Consider the following 18,161-nt stretch of genomic DNA (forward strand, 5'->3'; position numbering starts at 1 on the left):
GTCTCATTATTGATATCAGGGCGCTTTGCTCGGCCCGTTAGCCTTTGAAGTGGATATGACTTTTTCTTAGGCTTAGCTCCCAGAGTATTCCAGGGAGGACTCGCACCTGTTGGCTTATCAACGGGAACAGGATCCTCCCTAGGCCTGATAGCTTTGTTAGCACGGGCTGGTAGCGAGTTAGCTTTATCCACTCCGCTGTTTTGAAACAGCGGCACAGTCGTATCATTATCATATCCACAGTGTCCATTAACCTCAATGTTTACTTGTATTCCTCGCACTGTAGTCTCCAGTTCAGTAATCTTTTGGAGGAGACTGCTGTATTCTGTTGTGGAAAGAGCCATTCTTCTGCTAGTTAGCTTGCTACTTGTAGCTAGCTAGCTTGCTACTTAGCTTTCCAGTTGAGCCAGCAAATAAAAAAGCAGTAGATGATTACCTCAGAGCCAGTCAGATGGTAAATGATAGAGTTTGATGTTGAGGTATCGTATCATTTCTCAGAAGAAAAAGTTCATGTTTAGTAAATAAATTCCTCTGTGAGCTCCGCTCTGCTCTGCTCTTTTGCTGCTGTCAGCTCAGCTGCCGGAAGTACAACTTCGAGCACTGAATTGGGTTCTTTTCCAGAAATGTTGACTCACCAGAAATAATCTGTTCTCGCCGTTTTCTACATGCATCTCCTCCTTCAACTATACCTGCAGCCAGTCTCTGAACAGACCTTTGTATGAACAACACCAAACTTGCCATATTTTAACCTATTTTCATCACCTTTTTTGCCATATTTTTACTCCCATTTCTGTCACTTCTCAATTAAATTTCAACGTCTTTTTGGCTAATTTTTTCCATTTTCAAGACATTCTCGGCACTTTTCACCACTTTTCCCACTTAATGTCACATATGTTGACCAATTATTGTCACTTTTAACTTATTTTCACCAGATTTCATGCTGATTTTTTACCAATTTAACCACATCCATCATTTGTCATGCCCATTATTTGCCAGTTTAAACTAATTGTTCCAACATTGACACTTTGAACCCATTTTATTACTTTTTCTGTCCGTTTTTGGTCACTCAAATTTGCAACTTTTAACCAATTTCTGTGGTTTAAAAAAAAATCCCATTTCACCACCTTTTCCATAATTTTTGCTCACTTTTAAACCATTTTATTTGTGATTGAAGCAAGGATTTACATCTTTAAGATTACTATATACTATGGCGCAAGTAAGAAAAAAATATTCCTGGATAACAAGGGATATTATTCAGATACATAAATAAAACCAGGATTGGGTGCTTGGGTACAGAAGTTAAAATATTGTAATGACCATTGAGTTCATTATGTGTTGTGTTCACTGTGCAGGGACAGCCGAGCCACAAGGAGGCAGCACAGGGTTGGGAGTGTGGCTGCGAGTTAGTTAAGCGTGTTGCCTGTGTTTGAGGGGTGTGTTCGTTGGCTATTGTGAGGACGTTAGTGGCGTGGGTTACGGTCATAACAGTAGCCCTGTATGCAACTGTGTTTAACCCTGTAAGCCAAATAAAGCCCGTTTGGTTCAACCTGACCCGTCCGGTGATTAGTAGAATAAGCGGACGTTACAATATTTCCAGATCAATGGTGAGCTTATTCCACTCCTTGATAAACCTGAGCATATGAAATTTTGTTTATCTGCTTTTCCATTGGAAAATAATTATGCAGAGTCAACATTATTATTATTCCTATTACATTTTTATTATTTGTGTAGTATTTTCTATCATCACAAATGTTCTACCAATTCTAAGTTCATAAAATATATGATCTATTGTTTTATCACTGGCATTATTATTATTATTATTATTATTAATAATAACCATAGGAGGAAGCTGAGATCATGTGGCCAAGTAGGACTTTGGAATTAGTTTTAGCTCTGACATGGTATTGGGCAATGCCATCACCACTACTGACTTGTGAAAAATGAACTGAGCTTCTTTTCATTTTGATCCAGGACATTCAACAGCTCTGCACCGCTTTTAGCACACTACAATGTCAGGGACTTCCCCGAAAAGCTTCAAAATATTTGGGAAAAAGGGGTAAAAACTATGAAAACATTGACAAAACAGGTAAGTCATAAAGTGTGTTTATTTTCAAATATACATACATTCAATATAATAATAAAAAAAAATTTGTTTCACAGGCGCCTTTTCAAACCTCAAAAGGTCACCTTACATTGAAACAAACATAGAATAGAACATAAAGAAATTACTCCTCCACGGAGGAGCAGCAGCAGCTCAAAAACGTTTTTCCAATTTGGGAGAACAACTTCCGAATGCTTTCAAACCTCTTGGGGATGGGGGCGTCTTCCACCACAAGTCCATTTTTTGAGGAACGTGATTCCAGACTCTCATCACAATGGTTAGGAGACTGTTTTGGAGAGGAACTGATTCCTGAATCATTCTGCATTGCAGGAAGATGGAGTTCTTTTCCACAATCTTGGCCAGGCTCCTGACTGCTTTCATTGTCATTTTTTACATGAGAAAGAGGGACCTTGGGGACATCTGTCTCATTGTGTCTGACTTGGCTGGATGCAGGAGTCGGCAGGACCTCGTCAGCCTCTTCAGCAACATGTGCCTCACCATCGTTCACAGGAGTAACACTTAATGAGGCCTCGGTTGGCATTAATGCCTGTGCAGTGGTAAAACTAGAGGAAAAATAATAAATGAAAAAAAATTAGTACAAAAGTCAATAGAACAACAAGTTGAACTCCATGTGAGTGATGGCCTCCTCAGTGCAGTTACTCACTAGTCACTGTCGTCTGGATCCTGGCTCAGGTGGGACATCGTAATGAATGGATGCTGAAGAGCCTCAGTTGGAGAGAATCGCTTCTCCCCATTCAGAGTCAATAGGTGCTTCAGGAAGTCTATGAATGCTCTCCTGTCCTTATACTCCTCAGCATCCTTTTTGTTAAAGATCTGGATTTAAAAGAATAAAATAAAGAGTTACTGTAGGTCCTAGAACAAGTTCAAACCTCTCTCGCTCATATAAGTGAGTAATTTCAGCTTAGAAACGCATGTATTAAGTAAATTACATTCTAAACAAGAGACCGCTGCTAAGTATTTGAACTAAAATATTGTAGAGAACACTTACATAGAGCAGGTCATCCAATGAGGAAAAATGAGGGAGCCATGCGGGCCATTCACTCGCCTTCACCTTGGTAACTCTTGAGTATTCTTCTGGTGTCTGAGGAAACACAATGACAAGATTAAGGGTTTAGGATAAGTTTAAGGCAACAGTCAAGGTTCAACAACAATAAAAACTATGTTTTACCAGGAGCCGCCATGCTCCAACCTCATCCGCCTCCTTACAGAAGAATCTCTTGGTACGCATGCCAAATATGAGCTGGTCATCCGACGGCATACCAAGATACTCCACCATGGCTTTCATCTGCAGAAAGAACACACAATTACACACATTAAGGGCAGTTCTTCAATACTGTATATACATGTGTATAAAACACTGAGAAAGAGCATGTGGGTCATTAAAAGGATGGAGGGATGGTGTATAAAAAAAGATGACCTACCACGAGATATTCACATCTGACGGGGAAGAGGTTGTACTTCAGGTACAGGGTGGCTAGTGTACAGCCCAGTCCCCACATGTCAATGGCCTCTGTGTATGGAAGGCCAAGGATCACCTCTGGGGCCCTGTGAAGCAAAATTAATAAAATATTCTTTAGTAATCTGTTGCTTAGCACTAAGTATCAACACTATAATGATTAAGGGTGTATCAATTTATCCATTCGATCGATGAATCCATTTTTCCTACAGCCCAACTACATCGGTCTGTGCTCGGATTTCCGGATGACATTAACCAATATAAAAATTGCTCTAAAAGGTAATCAATCAAAACTTAGTGTTAGCTTGTTAGCATTAGCTCTGCAGAAAGCCTCAAGCTCACCATCAAGTTAAAGTATCATGTTCAACCACAGCTCTTTTAACCTGAACATATCTTGGTTGCACTTCATTTTTTAGATTAATGTTGTGTTATTTTTACATAAAAAAAAAAAAACAGAAGAGTCTGATGAACTTGATATATAGTTTTTTTTTTTTTTTTTTAATGTTGAGTATTGGCAATAGAAGCGGAAAAGGTCATATACTGTTAATTTAAACTGAAGTGTTAGTTGGGCATTATTCAAATAAAATGTCAATACATTTGTCTTTAAATGTTGTTTACCGTACTTGTTGGTTCATGTCCATAATAATAAATTCATAGATGATTCCCTTACACAAAAAATCCGGAATCTATAAAACCTCACCTGTACTGTCCAGTATTCAGGGATTTAGTTCAGTCACACTGGTTGAATTATTGTTTTGGCTAAAAAGTTACTGAATCAATTTTAAGTCATTGAATCGTTTTGGAACGAATTGTTCTAAAGCAACCATTATGCTCCTTAAATCAAATCGCCAACAACGAATCAAATTGTTGCTAAAACTAATCATTACACCCCTGACACAGGTTTGTTACAAAAACACAGAGGTCATTCAGGCTGACAGCCTCATACCTGTAGCTGATGGGCTGAAGCAACTCCCCTTGCGTGGCGGAGGAGAATGGAATCGCTAGTCCAAAGTCAATGAGCTTGACATGGAATTTGTCCTTCTCAGTGTTTACCAGCATCACATTGTCAGGCTTGATGTCAGTATGCATGATCCCCAGGGATTTGAGTCCTTGTAATGCTACCAACATCTGCAGGGACACGATGAGAAAATACAGAATTATAATGGAGTTCCTCTTATGTAGCTGTTTAAGTTCAGGTTTTAAGTCAAGGCTTTCTTAATCGATTAGCAAGCATTATCATAGATAGTATTTTAGTCAAACAATAAAAAAGGATCATACCTGCTTGGCAATGGGGCGGATTTGGTTCACATATATTGAATCACCCATTTTAGTTTCGATGAACTGTACTAAGTCCATCTCAAGCAACTCAAAGACGTAGCAGGTATAGCTCGAGTACTCAAACCTCTCGTGGAATTTGACCAAGTTAAACTGGTCTGGATCCAATACGCTGATTTTACTCAACATAGACAGCTGGAGGGGAATAAAAGCACAAATAGATCTTCTTTATATCACTATTCCCTAAACAGTTCATAGTTAAAGACCTATTGGAGGCACCAAAACTAGGAGAGATCCAAATACTCACTTCGTCCTCCACATCTTGCTGAAACGTGTCCAATATTTTTATTGCCACTAATTCACTGGTTGAATTAACCTGGCATTTGGCCACTTTACCAAAGAAACCATATCCGATGAATTCAATGATGGTGTATTGAGTTGAGCTGCTCTGCAGAATCTGCCCTAAAATTAGTTGAGACTCTGTCAAAGTGGATAGACAGGGCAAAACGTTAGTATTCAGTATCTCAACAGTAAGACTCACATAAACAAGGACATTTCGTACTATAATTTTGAAGTTTGAGTTTTTTTAAAAACAGTCTACCAATCTACTTCATATGTGAAGTCCTGTTTCGGCATTTATTGCATGTGTTGCATTTTCTGTTGGTACACTCTAAACAGTATTATCTTCATAAAATACATTTAAAAAAAAATTTCAATAAACATTATTTTCAATATAATAAAACCAAATTAAACTATTTTTCTAATTATCATTTGTAATATGTTTTCAGTAAATCTACTGATTATTATATTTAGCTTTTTAGTTTTGATATATATTCAATAAATAAAAATGTTATATAATCTACATTTGTAGCAATGCCCTTGTTATTCTACTTATTTTCTCCTTTCAGCTTAGTTTTTTTGTCATTGCTTCATTTTGGATAATAGTTATAAATAAATAAGATATGTACATACACCTTAGGCTCTGAAAGACTCTCAAACTGTACTAAACAGTATAATCTCCATAAAATATTGAACAGTTTTTTTCCTAAGGAATAAAATGTTCAATATATTAAAACCAGAGTAAAAACATTTTTCAAATGATAATTTGTAACATCGGTAAAGTCTCTTACTTGCAGCACCCATTTCTCATCAGAATTTAAAAGAGTTTGTCCAACCAAATCACTAGCACTAAGAGAAGCTATACTGTTGTTGTTGAGTTTGGTTCTTTTTTCCTTTCATCTTGCAGCCACAGCAACCTTTCAACATTTGATGATGATGTCATCAAACGGTTTCCCGTATTGTACATACATACATTCAGTGTTATTAAATTAAGTAAATATAATTAACTTAAGTAACATTTTGTAGTTTCTGTACTTTACTTAAGTATTATATTTGGGGGACACTTTTTACTTTCACTCCACTTTTAAATAATTAATACAAGTGGTAGTACTAGAAAAGTTTTACACTTCTTCTTACCCCTTTTTCTTACACCTGCTTAGGGATTAGCGATACAAAAACAGTCAAATTGGCAAAAAAACTGAGTATTATTAAAGTCAGCTCCAAAATCATTCACCCCCACCGTACCAGACTCCCAGTTTTACTCACAATTATTGTTACAGGATCGGGGGGAAAGTTCTCACGACACCAATACACTGCAATCTGTAAATCTGCACTTCCAATAGGACTCTCAGAGTACACACGTGAATATGCACTGCACACATACACACCTTAGGCCCTACCTGACTGGGAGTTTACCAAGTATCGGTGATAAGGGGGGAAAGCAAGTAAAAATAAGATCTAGTCCACCCCACAGACAATACACAGCTCTTTTGCCCTACTCCGGCTCACGTGCCAGGGCGGACGAGAACAAAAGAATAAAACCCAAATAATAAACAAACCAAACGAATTATTCCCGGCAAGAGCAGCATATAGACCCAATGAACTACAAACTCTAAAATACCTGGTACCTTGGTATCATCTCCATAAAATATGGAATAATTTTTTCCAAGGAATAAAATCTTGAATATATAACCAGAGTGAAAATAATTTTCAGCAGCCATTTCTCATCAGAATATATTATTATTATTATTATTATTATTATTATTATTATTATTATTATTATTATTATTATTATTATTATACCAGTGCTGGGAAACACTACCGGCCCTATTGTGTGAGGGGGAACCTTTAGTTGTTGCACAGCGGAACAATAATACTGACAGACCAATATAGCGGTGGCGTACAAAGCTAAAGCAGTGACGGGTTAAAAAACATCCTCTAAAATGTCTTTATATCTCATTTTAAAGCTGTAAGTTATTATTTTACATTGCAAAACTTGTTATTGATTCCAAGCAGGTATTTTTGTTTGAAATGAAGTCACTTTATAAGTAATGTATTAAAGTTATGTGGGGTGAGATCGAGCCTCCTGTTAAACCTCAGCCTGAGCCTGAATTATTGATTCTAACTTGCCATAATTCAGCCATAACTGGCCCAAATATGTTTTATGGTAGCCAGGCCACATTTGATACCTTATATGTGGGCCAGTTTTGGCTCATATCCAAAATTATTGATGCTAACGTTCCATAATTCAGCCATAACTGGCCCAAATATGTTCTAAGATAGCTGGGCCACATTTGGTACTTTACAGTATATGTGGGCCACCATAGGCACCCATTTAGATAATTGGATGCGTACTTGCCATAATTCAGCCAAACCTAACCCAAATATGTTCTAAGATAACTGGGTCACCTTTGGTACTTTAAATGTGGACCAGTTTAGGCTCACATTAAGATAAGTAGATGCTTACTTGCCATAAATCAGCCAGAACTGGCCCAAATATGTTTTAAGATAGCTGGTCCATGTTTGGGACTTCATATGTGGGCCAGTTTTGGTTCTCATCCGGATTAGTCAATGTTACCGTGCCATGATTTAGCCAAAATTGGCCCAATTATGTTTTCAGACAACTGGCCCACATTTGCAGCATCATTTATGGGCCAGTTGTGGTTCATTAACGGACTGACAACTGTCACTTTGCCACATATTTTCCAACTGTGGGCCAATTTTTTTTTGGTGAATTCAGCATTCACCACCAATTTCCCCCTGGGATTAATAAAGAAATTCTGATTTTGATTCTGATGGGCCATGTAAGGCTCACACCGTTTTGTACGAGCCAGAAAAATGCCAAAAGTGCCGGATCATTGCCAGATGTGGCCCACATCCGTATGCTATCTGGGCAGGGAACATATATGCTCAGTGCCCAAGGCCAAAGCTCAAGGTCATGGGACAATTACAGCGTAATTATAATTGTAATCGTAATTGCAAAATTATTTTGCTGTTGTAGTCTTAATTGAATTGTCATTGAGTTCAGATAATTGACTTTGTAAATGTAAGTGGCATAGTTAACAATTGATAAAATATGTTTGTTATCAAGTTTTAATACAACCTGTGAGTGAATCTACACACCCCCATACAGGTGGTAAGGGTTAGAAGGGTTAGGGGTATGTGGGTTAGAGTTAGGAAATTATAGAATTTATTTAAATAGGGACGATATACAAAGTAACAATACTGTGAATCTAACTAATGTTTTGTACAAAGAGTTTATAGCTATTGCTAAATTCCATCTCTTGTCCTTATTTGGGCTTTTACATAAGACATTATAATCAATGCACTAAAATGTAAATGAAAAGATGCTGAAACTATCACACAAACTCAAAATCACATACAATCATAACAACAGGCCTGTGAATGATGAGCATACACGGCACACTAAAATACATACACACAATATCATTAGTAAAGCACTTTGGTCCCATGTGTGCTGTTTTTGAGCCCTATTAAAATAAAAGTTAATACACTTGTATATGAACTTAAGTAATTGAGGAAATAATTGTTATTGACTTTCAGCAGAAACACAAAAAATGTAGACTAATTGTAATTGGAAAAAAAAAACAATTTTGATTGAATATGGAAAAGTTAAAACGTAATTATCACTGAAAAAATTAATTCACCTCAACCCTGGTCTGAAGTACGTCATACAGTGGATATAAAAAATGTACACACCCCTGTTCAAATGCCAGGTAAAAAAATTAAACTAAGAAAAATAATTTCACAACTTTTTCCACCTTCAATGTGACCTATAACCTGTACAATGCAATTTAAAAACAAACTGAAACATTTCAGGGAGGTGAAGTAAAAATAAAAAAAATTGAGAGAATGAGGTTGCAAAAGTGTTCACACCCTCTTATAACGGGGGACGGAGCTGTGTTCAGATTCAGCCAATTACATTCAAACTCATGTTAAATTGGAGTCTAATTGGAGTTTAAGAAAACCGATGGTTCTCAGATCCAACATCATACACAGATACTGAAATTGTTGCATGCAATGCTGAAGCCGAAAGAAATAGCTGTAGCTAAGTGTGCAGCTCACAAACAGAACATGTCAAGAAATTATGAAGGACTGACGGTAGTGCCTTCAGACCTACTGGGCCTAATGATTCAGGAAGCCCATGGGTTAGTCCATGTGGCAAGGGGGGAAGTCAGGAGAAAGATTGCGAAAGAGGATGGATTTTGGACTCCGTACTTGTTAGAACAGATTGATTATGTCATAGACAGATGTATAATTTGCCTGGGAAAAATAATGTTCGAAGAGGTGTGTCAGTCTTACCTGGTCACATTCGAACTCCTGTAGGTCCTATTGGTGAATTGGTTATAGATTATGTTGACATGATAAAACCAGTTGTGGATAGATTTTCACAATGGCCTGAAGCATGTCCAACCAAACATAAAGATGCTCAGTCTGCTGCTAAGTTTTTGTGTCGCGAAGTTATAAGTAGATGGGGTTTACCCGATCACATATCTTCAGACAACGGGAAAGAATTTGTGGATAAAACAGTAAGGTTAATGCTACAAAAAATTAGGAATCAAACAACGCTTAGGAGCTGTCTATCACCCACAAAGCCAAGGTGTTTGTGAAAAAATGAAGACGATGAGATAGTGGAGACTTATCCATTTTGATTGATTACACTATTTCCTGAACACTATTTTAACCAAGAGGTTTCTGGGTTAAAGGGGGGAACAGAAAAGAGAATGCAATTACGTATTAACAATGCATTAATTATGTGTTGTGTGTTAAACATTAATCAAAAAAGAAAACAAAAAACAGAAAGAAAAAATTAGAATTTGCAAGATACTGGTCAGATGTTTTTTACCTTCCAGAACAAGTGAGGGAGTGATGGGGCTAGATGATTCTACCTGCCTAAACGAACTGACACCTCAAACATGGACACTCCTGTAATCGACACTGAAGGACAAAAACATAGATGGCAATCCACAACGAAGCCGTCATGAGCCGTGCTACTGAACGATAAGTTGATGCTGTCAAAGGAAAATCAACAACAGCAATTGTCCAATGTATTCATATGTGTCCTACATGTTTGTGGTGTTTATTATATTGGAATATGCTTATTACAATGTATTCTGCCTCATTAATGATTTTTACTTTATACTAGATATTTTATTAAATACACATTTTAGAGTTTGCTAGATAGTTAAAGTGCTTATGTTGGGACCTCAGGTATTGTGATTTTTTTCCCGGTTTTTATTTGCAGGGCCAGTGGGGCTTATGTAAGGGAAGGCTCACTGTGTGGTGCGATGGGGCGACCAGACCCCACAGTGGGTACCTTTTGTTTGTTTCTGAGGTTCTCAATGTGTGTACTTTATATAGATGCACGTAGACATTTAGACATTTATGTTTTTCTTTCCAAGTAATAACAAATCAACTACATTAGAGTTAAGTAAGTCTATAGACTTGGAGTTAAAGACTGATAAATATAAGATAAGATAAGGCATTAATTAAATAATACTAGTTTTCTCATTTTGATTGGTTAAAGATTTATTAAAATTGGCATAAGATGATATTTGAAAGGATCATTTTCACATTTGAAATTTTACAGTATGAATAAGGCTGAACATGATAAGGGGTTGCCATAACTTTTAAGACAGTTTATGCTTTGATATCTGTTTTTTCGAGACTGATCGGCCTCAAAAACGGGGAATGAGGTGTATTGACTGGTTCATATGATATTCATTTATGCTATTTAACTTTTCACTTAAAAGCTGAGTATAGGCCTTCAACAGGTGGTCTTAAAACATATGGGGTTTGCAATCCTAGCCAGTTATTTCTGTAGCTCGGCTGTTGGGATGTTTATTGCTTGTCAATCATGGAATTTGCTTATTCTTGTGCTATTCTGCTGTGCATGGGGTTTTTCCACCATAATGAACATTTGTTGCCTTCCTTCCTTGCCTTAAAAGGTAAGGCTTTGGGGTCCACCTGTTGGGTTTCAAATTTCTCGTCAGTCCATATAGGAGCTGGATTTCTTCAGAGCATGATTTGACTGCGTTTGCTCTCTATGAACTGATATCTCCAGTTCTCCTGTTTTTGCCTCAGAACGTGGCTTGACCTCCTTTGTTCCCCCAGGGTTTTTGTCTCTGCCCTGGGCTTTGATTCTGCTTGTTTTAATAAACTTTGTATTATTTTGCAAGCCAGCTTCAATGAAGACTTTTTTCCACACTACACCTCTTTTTCATCATCCACATCATCACCTGAGGAGACACTACAAGGTGTTCAAGTACCCTTAGGGGTACACGTACCCTGGTTTGGCAACCACTGGTATATGGCACACACACAGTATGACCAACATCTTAGTTTCTGTAATATTGATTCATTGATAGATTAAGTAATTACATATGTAGGTGCATTTATTTAAGTAAAAATCTAAAATACAACATAGATATCAACAGGGTGCTTTAGCACCAGTGAGTGGGATGTGTGCATCAGCTATAGGTGACAAACCTGGTTTAAACATGGCAATTACTCCCACAGAGAGCAACAAGGGGACACAGGTGCGATCTCACAGACTGGACTCAAAAAAACAAATCATCATCAAAAAAACAAAAAAAAAACTGTCTTTCTGCACTTTCATTAAAATGTATAGTGCTGTGTTTCACATGAAGCAGGTTGTATGAGAAACTGGGTACATTTATAAAAGTGAAAGATCCCAGATATAGATCGAGCACTGAATTGGGTTCTTTTCCAGAAATGTTGACTCACCAGAAATAATCTGTTCTCGCCGTTTTCTACATGCATCTCCTCCTCCAACTATACCTGCAGCCAGTCTCTGAACAGACCTTTGTATGAACAACACCAAACTTGCCATATTTTAACCTATTTTCATCACCTTTTTTGCCAAATTTTTACTTTCATTTCTGTCACTTCTCAATTAAATTTCAACGTCTTTTTGGCTAATTTTTTCCATTTTCAAGACATTCTCGGCACTTTTCACCACTTTTCCCTCCTAATGTCACATATGTTGTCCAATTATTGTCACTTTTAACTTCTTTTCACCAGATTTCATGCTGATTTTTTACCAATTTAACCACATCCATCATTTGTCATGCCCATTATTTGCCAGTTTAAACTAATTGTTCCAACATTGACACTTTGAACCCATTTTATTACTTTTTCTGTCCGTTTTTGGTCACTCAAATTTGCAACTTTTAACCAATTTCTGTGGTTTAAAAAAAAAACCCCATTTCACCACCTTTTCCATAATTTTTGCTCACTTTTAAACCATTTTATTTGTGATTGAAGCAAGGATTTACATCTTTAAGATTACTATATACTATGGCGTAAGTAAGAAAAAAATCTTCCTGGATAACAAGGGATATTATTCAGATACATAAATAAAACCAGGATTGGGTGCTTGGGTACAGAAGTTAAAATATTGTAATGACCATTGAGTTCATTATGTGTTGTGTTCACTGTGCAGGGACAGCCGAGCCACAAGGAGGCAGCACAGGGTTGGGAGTGTGGCTGCGAGTTAGTTAAGCGTGTTGCCTGTGTTTGAGGGGTGTGTTCGTTGGCTATTGTGAGGACGTTAGTGGCGTGGGTTACGGTCATAACAGTAGCCCTGTATGCAACTGTGTTTAACCCTGTAAGCCAAATAAAGCCCGTTTGGTTCAACCTGACCCGTCCGGTGATTAGTAGAATAAGCGGACGTTACAATATTTCCAGATCAATGGTGAGCTTATTCCACTCCTTGATAAAACTGAGCATATGAAATTTTGTTTATCTGCTTTTCCATTGGAAAATAATTATGCAGAGTCAACATTATTATTATTCCTATTACATTTTTATTATTTGTGTAGTATTTTCTATCATCACAAATGTTCTACCAATTCTAAGTTCATAAAATATATGATCTATTATTTTATCACTGGCATTATTATTATTATTATTAATAACCATAGGAGGAAGCTGAGATCATGTGGCCAAGTAGGACTTTGGAATTAGCTTTAGGTCTGACATGGTATTGGGCAATGCCATCACCACTACTGACTTGTGAAAAATGAACTGAGCTTCTTTTCATTTTGATCCAGGACATTTAGCAGCTCTGCACCACTTTTAGCACACTACAATGTCAGGGACTTCCCCGAAAAGCTTCAAAATATTTGGGAAAAAGGGGTAAAAACTATGAAAACATTGACAAAACAGGTAAGTCATAAAGTGTGTTTATTTTCAAATATAGATACATTCAATATAATAATAAAAAAAAAAAAATTGTTTCACAGGCGCCTTTTCAAACCTCAAAAGGTCACCTTACATTGAAACAAAAATAATAATAAACAATAAAATATGAAAGAACACAATTAAAACATACAGTCCCATGGTGGATTGGAGAGGAGAAGGAATAGTATTGGAGGGTTAATAGAATAGAACATAAAGAAATTACTCCTCCACGGAGGAGTAGCAGCAGCAGCAGCAGCTCAAAAACGTTTTTCCAATTTGGGAGAACAACTTCCGAATGCTTTCAAACCTCTTGGGGATGGGGGCGTCTTCCACCACAAGTCCATTCTTTGAGGAACGTGATTCCAGACTCTCATCACAATGGTTAGGAGACTGTTTTGGAGAGGAACTGATTCCTGAATCATTCTGCGTTGCAGGAAAATGGAGTTCTTTTCCACAATCTTGGCCAGGCTCCGAACTGCTTTCATTGTCATTTTTTACATGAGAAAGAGGGACCTTGGGGACATCTGTCTCATTGTGTCTGACTTGGCTGGATGCAGGAGTCGGCAGGACCTCGTCAGCCTCTTCAGCAACATGTGCCTCACCATCGTTCACAGGAGTAACACTTAATGAGGCCTCGGTTGGCATTAATGCCTGTGCAGTGGTAAAACTAGAGGAAAAATAATAAACGAAAATAAATTAGTACAAAAGTCAATAGAACAACAAGTTGAACTCCATGTGAGTGATGGCCTCCTCAGTGCAGTTACTCACTAGTCACTGTCGTCTGGATCCTGGCTCAGGTGGGACATCGTAATGAATGGATGCTGAAGAGCCTCAGTTGGAGAGAATCGCTTCTCCCCATTCAGAGTCAATAGGTGCTTCAGGAAGTCTATGAATGCTCTCCTGTCCTTATACTCCTCAGCATCCTTTTTGTTAAAGATCTGGATTTAAAAGAATAAAATAAAGAGTTACTGTAGGTCCTAGAACAAGTTCAAACCTCTCTCGCTCTTATAAGTGAGTAATTTCTGCTTAGAAACGCATGTATTAAGTAAATTACATTCTAAACAAGAGACCGCTGCTAAGTATTTGAACTAAAATATTGTAGAGAACACTTACATAGAGCAGGTCATCCAATGAGGAAAAATGAGGGCGCCATGGGGGCCATTCCCTCGCCTTCACCTTGGTAACTCTTGAGTATTCTTCTGGTGTCTGACGAAACACAATGACAAGAATAAGGGTTTAGGATAAGTTTAAGGCAACAGTCAAGGTTCAACAACAATAAAAACTATGTTTTACCAGGAGCCGCCATGCTCCAACCTCATCCGCCTCCTTACAGAAGAATCCCTTGGTACGCATACCAAATATGAGCTGGTCATCCGACGGCATACCAAGATACTCCACCATGGCTTTCATCTACAGAAAGAACACACAATTACACACATTAAGGGCAGTTCTTCAATACTGTATATACATGTGTATAAAACACTGAGAATTAGCATGTGGGTCATTAAAAGGATGGAGGGATGGTGTATAAAAAAAAGATGACCTACCACGAGATATTCACATCCGACGGGGAAGAGGTTGTACTTCAGGTACAGGGTGGCTAGTGTACAGCCCAGTCCCCACATGTCAATGGCCTCTGTGTATGGAAGGCCAAGAATCACCTCTGGGGCCCTGTGAAGCAAAATTAATAGAATATTCTTTAGTAATCTGTTGCTTAGCACTAAGTATCAACACTATAATGATTAAGGGTGTATCAATTTATCCATTCGATCGATGAATCGATTTTTCCTACAGCCCAACTACATCGGTCTGTGCTCGGATTTCCGGATGACATTAACCAATATAAAAATTGCTCTAAAAGGTAATCAATCAAAACTTTGTGTTAGCTTGTTAGCATTAGCTCTGCAGAAAGCCTCAAGCTCACCATCAAGTTAAAGTATCATGTTCAACCACAGCTCTTTTAACCTGAACATATCTTGGTTGCACTTCATTTTTTAGATTAATGTTGTGTTATTTTTACATTAAAAAAAAAACCAGAAGAGTTTGATGAACTTGATAGTTTTTTTTTTTTTTTTTTTAATGTTGAGTATTGGCAATAGAAGCGGAAAAGGTCATATACTGTTAATTTAAACTGAAGTGTTAGTTGGGCATTATTCAAATAAAATGTCAATACATTTGTCTTTAAATGTTGTTTACCGTACTTGTTGGTTCATGTCCATAATAATAAATTCATAGACGATTCCCTTACACGAAAAATCCGGAATCTATAAAACCTCACCTGTACTGTCCAGTATTCAGGGATTTAGTTCAGTCACACTGGTTGAATTATTGTTTTGGCTAAAAAGTTACTGAATCAATTTTAAGTCATTGAATCGTTTTGGAACGAATTGTTCTAAAGCAACCATTATGCTCCTTAAATCAAATCGCCAACAACGAATCAAATTGTTGCTAAAACTAATCATTACACCCCTGACACAGGTTTGTTTCAAAAACACAGAAGTCATTCAGGCTGACAGCCTCATACCTGTAGCTGATGGGCTGAAGCAACTCCCCTTGCGTGGCGGAGGAGAATGGAATCGCTAGTCCAAAGTCAATGAGCTTGACATGGAATTTGTCCTTCTCAGTGTTTACCAGCATCACATTGTCAGGCTTGATGTCAGTATGCATGATCCCCAGGGATTTGAGTCCTTGTAATGCTACCAACATCTGCAGGGACACGATGAGAAAATACAGAATTATAATGGAGTTCCTCTTATGTAGCTGTTTAAGCTCAGGTTTTAAGTCAAGGCTTTCTTAATCGATTAGCAAGCATTATCATAGATAGTATTTTAGTCAAACAATAAAAAAGGATCATACCTGCTTGGCAATGGGGCGGATTCCGTTCACACACATTGAATCACCCATTTTATTTTTGATGAACTGAAATAAGTCCATCTCAAGCAACTCAAAGACGAAGCAGGTATAGCTCGAGTACTCAAACCTCTCGTGGAATTTGACCAAGTTAAACTGGTCTGGATCCAATACGCTGATTTTACTCAACATAGACAGCTGGAGGGGAATAAAAGCACAAACAGATCTTCTTTATATCACTATTCCCTAAACAGTTCATAGTTAAAGACCTATTGGAGGCACCAAAACTAGGAGAGATCCAAATACTCACTTCGTCCTCCACATCTTGCTCAAACGTGTCCAATATTTTTATTGCCACTAATTCACTGGTTGAATTAACCTGGCATTTGGCCACTTTACCAAAGAAACCATATCCGATGAATTCAATGATGGTGTATTGAGTTGAGCTGCTCTGCAGAATCTGCCCTAAAATTAGTTGAGACTCTGTCAAAGTGGATAGACAGTGCAAAACGTTAGTATTCAGTATCTCAACAGTAAGACTCACATAAACAAGGACATTTCGTACTGTAATTTTGAAGTTTGAGTTTTTTTAAAAACAGTCTACCAATCTACTTCATATGTGAAGTCCTGTTTCGGCATTTATTGCATGTGTTGCATTTTCTGTTGGTACACTCTAAACAGTATTATCTTCATAAAATATATTTAAAAAAAAATTTCAATAAACATTATTTTCAATATAATAAAACCAAATTAAACTATTTTTCTAATTATCATTTGTAATATGTTTTCAGTAAATCTACTGATTATTATATTTAGCTTTTTAGTTTTGATATATATTCAATAAATAAAGATGTTATATAATCTACATTTGTAGCAATGCCCTTGTTATTCTACTTATTTTCTCCTTTCAGCTTAGTTTTTTTGTCATTGCTTCATTTTGGATAATAGATATAAATAAATAAGATATATACATACACCTTAGGCTCTGAAAGACTCTCAAACTGTACTAAACAGTATAACCTCCATAAAATATTGAACAGTTTTTTTCCCAAGGAATAAAATGTTCAATATATTTTCAAATGATAATTTGTAACATCGGTAAAGTCTCTTACTTGCAGGACACATTTCTTATCAGAAATTAAGCTTTTAAAATACACAAATATTGTTTAACTTCTATATACTCTGATCTGTAAAAGAGTTTGTTCAACCCAATCACTAGCACTAAGAGAAGCTATACTGTTGTTGTTGAGTTTGGTTCTTTTTTCCTTTCATTTTGCAGCCACAGCAACCTTTCAACATTTGATGATGATGTCATCAAACGGTTTCCCGTATTGTACATACATACATTCAGTGTTATTAAATTAAGTAAATATAATTAACTTAAGTAACATTTTGTAGTTTCTGTACTTTACTTAAGTATTATATTTGGGGGACACTTTTTACTTTCACTCCACTTTTAAATAATTAATACAAGTGGTAGTACTAGAAAAGTTTTACACTTCTTCTTACCCCTTTTTCTTACACCTGCTTAGGGATTAGCGATACAAAAGACAGTCAAATTGGCAAAAAAACTGAGTATTATTAAAGTCAGCTCCAAAATCATTCACCCCCACCGTACCAGACTCCCAGTTTTACTCACAATTATTGTTACAGGATCGGGGGGAAAGTTCTCACGACACGAATACACTGCAATCTGTAAATCTGCACTTCCAATAGGACTCTCAGAGTACACACGTGAATATGCACTGCACACATACACACCTTAGGCCCTACCTGACTGGGAGTTTACCAAGTATCGGTGATAAGGGGGGAAAGCAAGTAAAAATAAGAACTAGTCCACCCCACAGACAATACACAGCTCTTTTGCCCTACTCCGGCTCACGTGCCAGGGCGGAC

General features: G+C 37.2%; 2 protein-coding genes and 1 long non-coding RNA gene across 3 annotated transcripts; all 3 read right to left on the reverse strand.

The window, feature by feature from the left end:
* Nucleotides 1-2,428: 2,428 nt before the first annotated feature.
* On the reverse strand, nucleotides 2,429-3,120 carry LOC114466170 (uncharacterized). Its single transcript, XR_003674391.1, has 3 exons — nucleotides 3,108-3,120; nucleotides 2,763-2,932; nucleotides 2,429-2,661 (listed from the first exon to the last, which is right to left on the reverse strand). It is a non-coding gene; the product is annotated as an uncharacterized LOC114466170 (long non-coding RNA).
* A 36-nt stretch (nucleotides 3,121-3,156) lies between these two features.
* On the reverse strand, nucleotides 3,157-6,049 carry LOC114465899 (homeodomain-interacting protein kinase 1-like). The gene is made up of 7 exons (XM_028451233.1): nucleotides 5,981-6,049; nucleotides 5,158-5,330; nucleotides 4,854-5,045; nucleotides 4,522-4,703; nucleotides 3,541-3,664; nucleotides 3,326-3,404; nucleotides 3,157-3,200 (listed from the first exon to the last, which is right to left on the reverse strand). Exons 1-7 carry the CDS (start codon nucleotides 5,991-5,993, stop codon nucleotides 3,157-3,159), a joined length of 807 nt encoding a protein of 268 aa, XP_028307034.1. The 5' UTR covers nucleotides 5,994-6,049.
* A 7,585-nt stretch (nucleotides 6,050-13,634) lies between these two features.
* Nucleotides 13,635-17,498, reverse strand: LOC114465903 (homeodomain-interacting protein kinase 2-like). The gene is made up of 10 exons (XM_028451239.1): nucleotides 17,378-17,498; nucleotides 16,576-16,748; nucleotides 16,272-16,463; nucleotides 15,940-16,121; nucleotides 14,963-15,086; nucleotides 14,709-14,825; nucleotides 14,529-14,621; nucleotides 14,184-14,353; nucleotides 13,959-14,082; nucleotides 13,635-13,838 (listed from the first exon to the last, which is right to left on the reverse strand). The coding sequence occupies exons 1-10, from the start codon at nucleotides 17,388-17,390 to the stop codon at nucleotides 13,635-13,637; spliced, it is 1,392 nt and encodes a 463-aa protein (XP_028307040.1). The 5' UTR covers nucleotides 17,391-17,498.
* Nucleotides 17,499-18,161: the final 663 nt, after the last annotated feature.

This window comes from Gouania willdenowi, chromosome 6 (assembly GCF_900634775.1).
Source record: "Gouania willdenowi chromosome 6, fGouWil2.1, whole genome shotgun sequence".
NCBI lineage: Eukaryota > Metazoa > Chordata > Actinopteri > Blenniiformes > Gobiesocidae > Gouania > Gouania willdenowi.

Bases quoted from the DNA above. Each gene is read 5' to 3' on its own strand.
- LOC114465899 (XM_028451233.1), bottom strand. The intron at 5,046-5,157 runs GTGAGTATTTGG...ATTCCCCTCCAG, and splicing joins AGCAAGATGTGGAGGACGAA to CTGTCTATGTTGAGTAAAAT. The intron at 4,704-4,853 runs GTATGATCCTTT...GTGTCCCTGCAG, and splicing joins TCCGCCCCATTGCCAAGCAG to ATGTTGGTAGCATTACAAGG.
- LOC114465903 (XM_028451239.1), bottom strand. The intron at 16,464-16,575 runs GTGAGTATTTGG...ATTCCCCTCCAG, and splicing joins AGCAAGATGTGGAGGACGAA to CTGTCTATGTTGAGTAAAAT. The intron at 16,122-16,271 runs GTATGATCCTTT...GTGTCCCTGCAG, and splicing joins TCCGCCCCATTGCCAAGCAG to ATGTTGGTAGCATTACAAGG.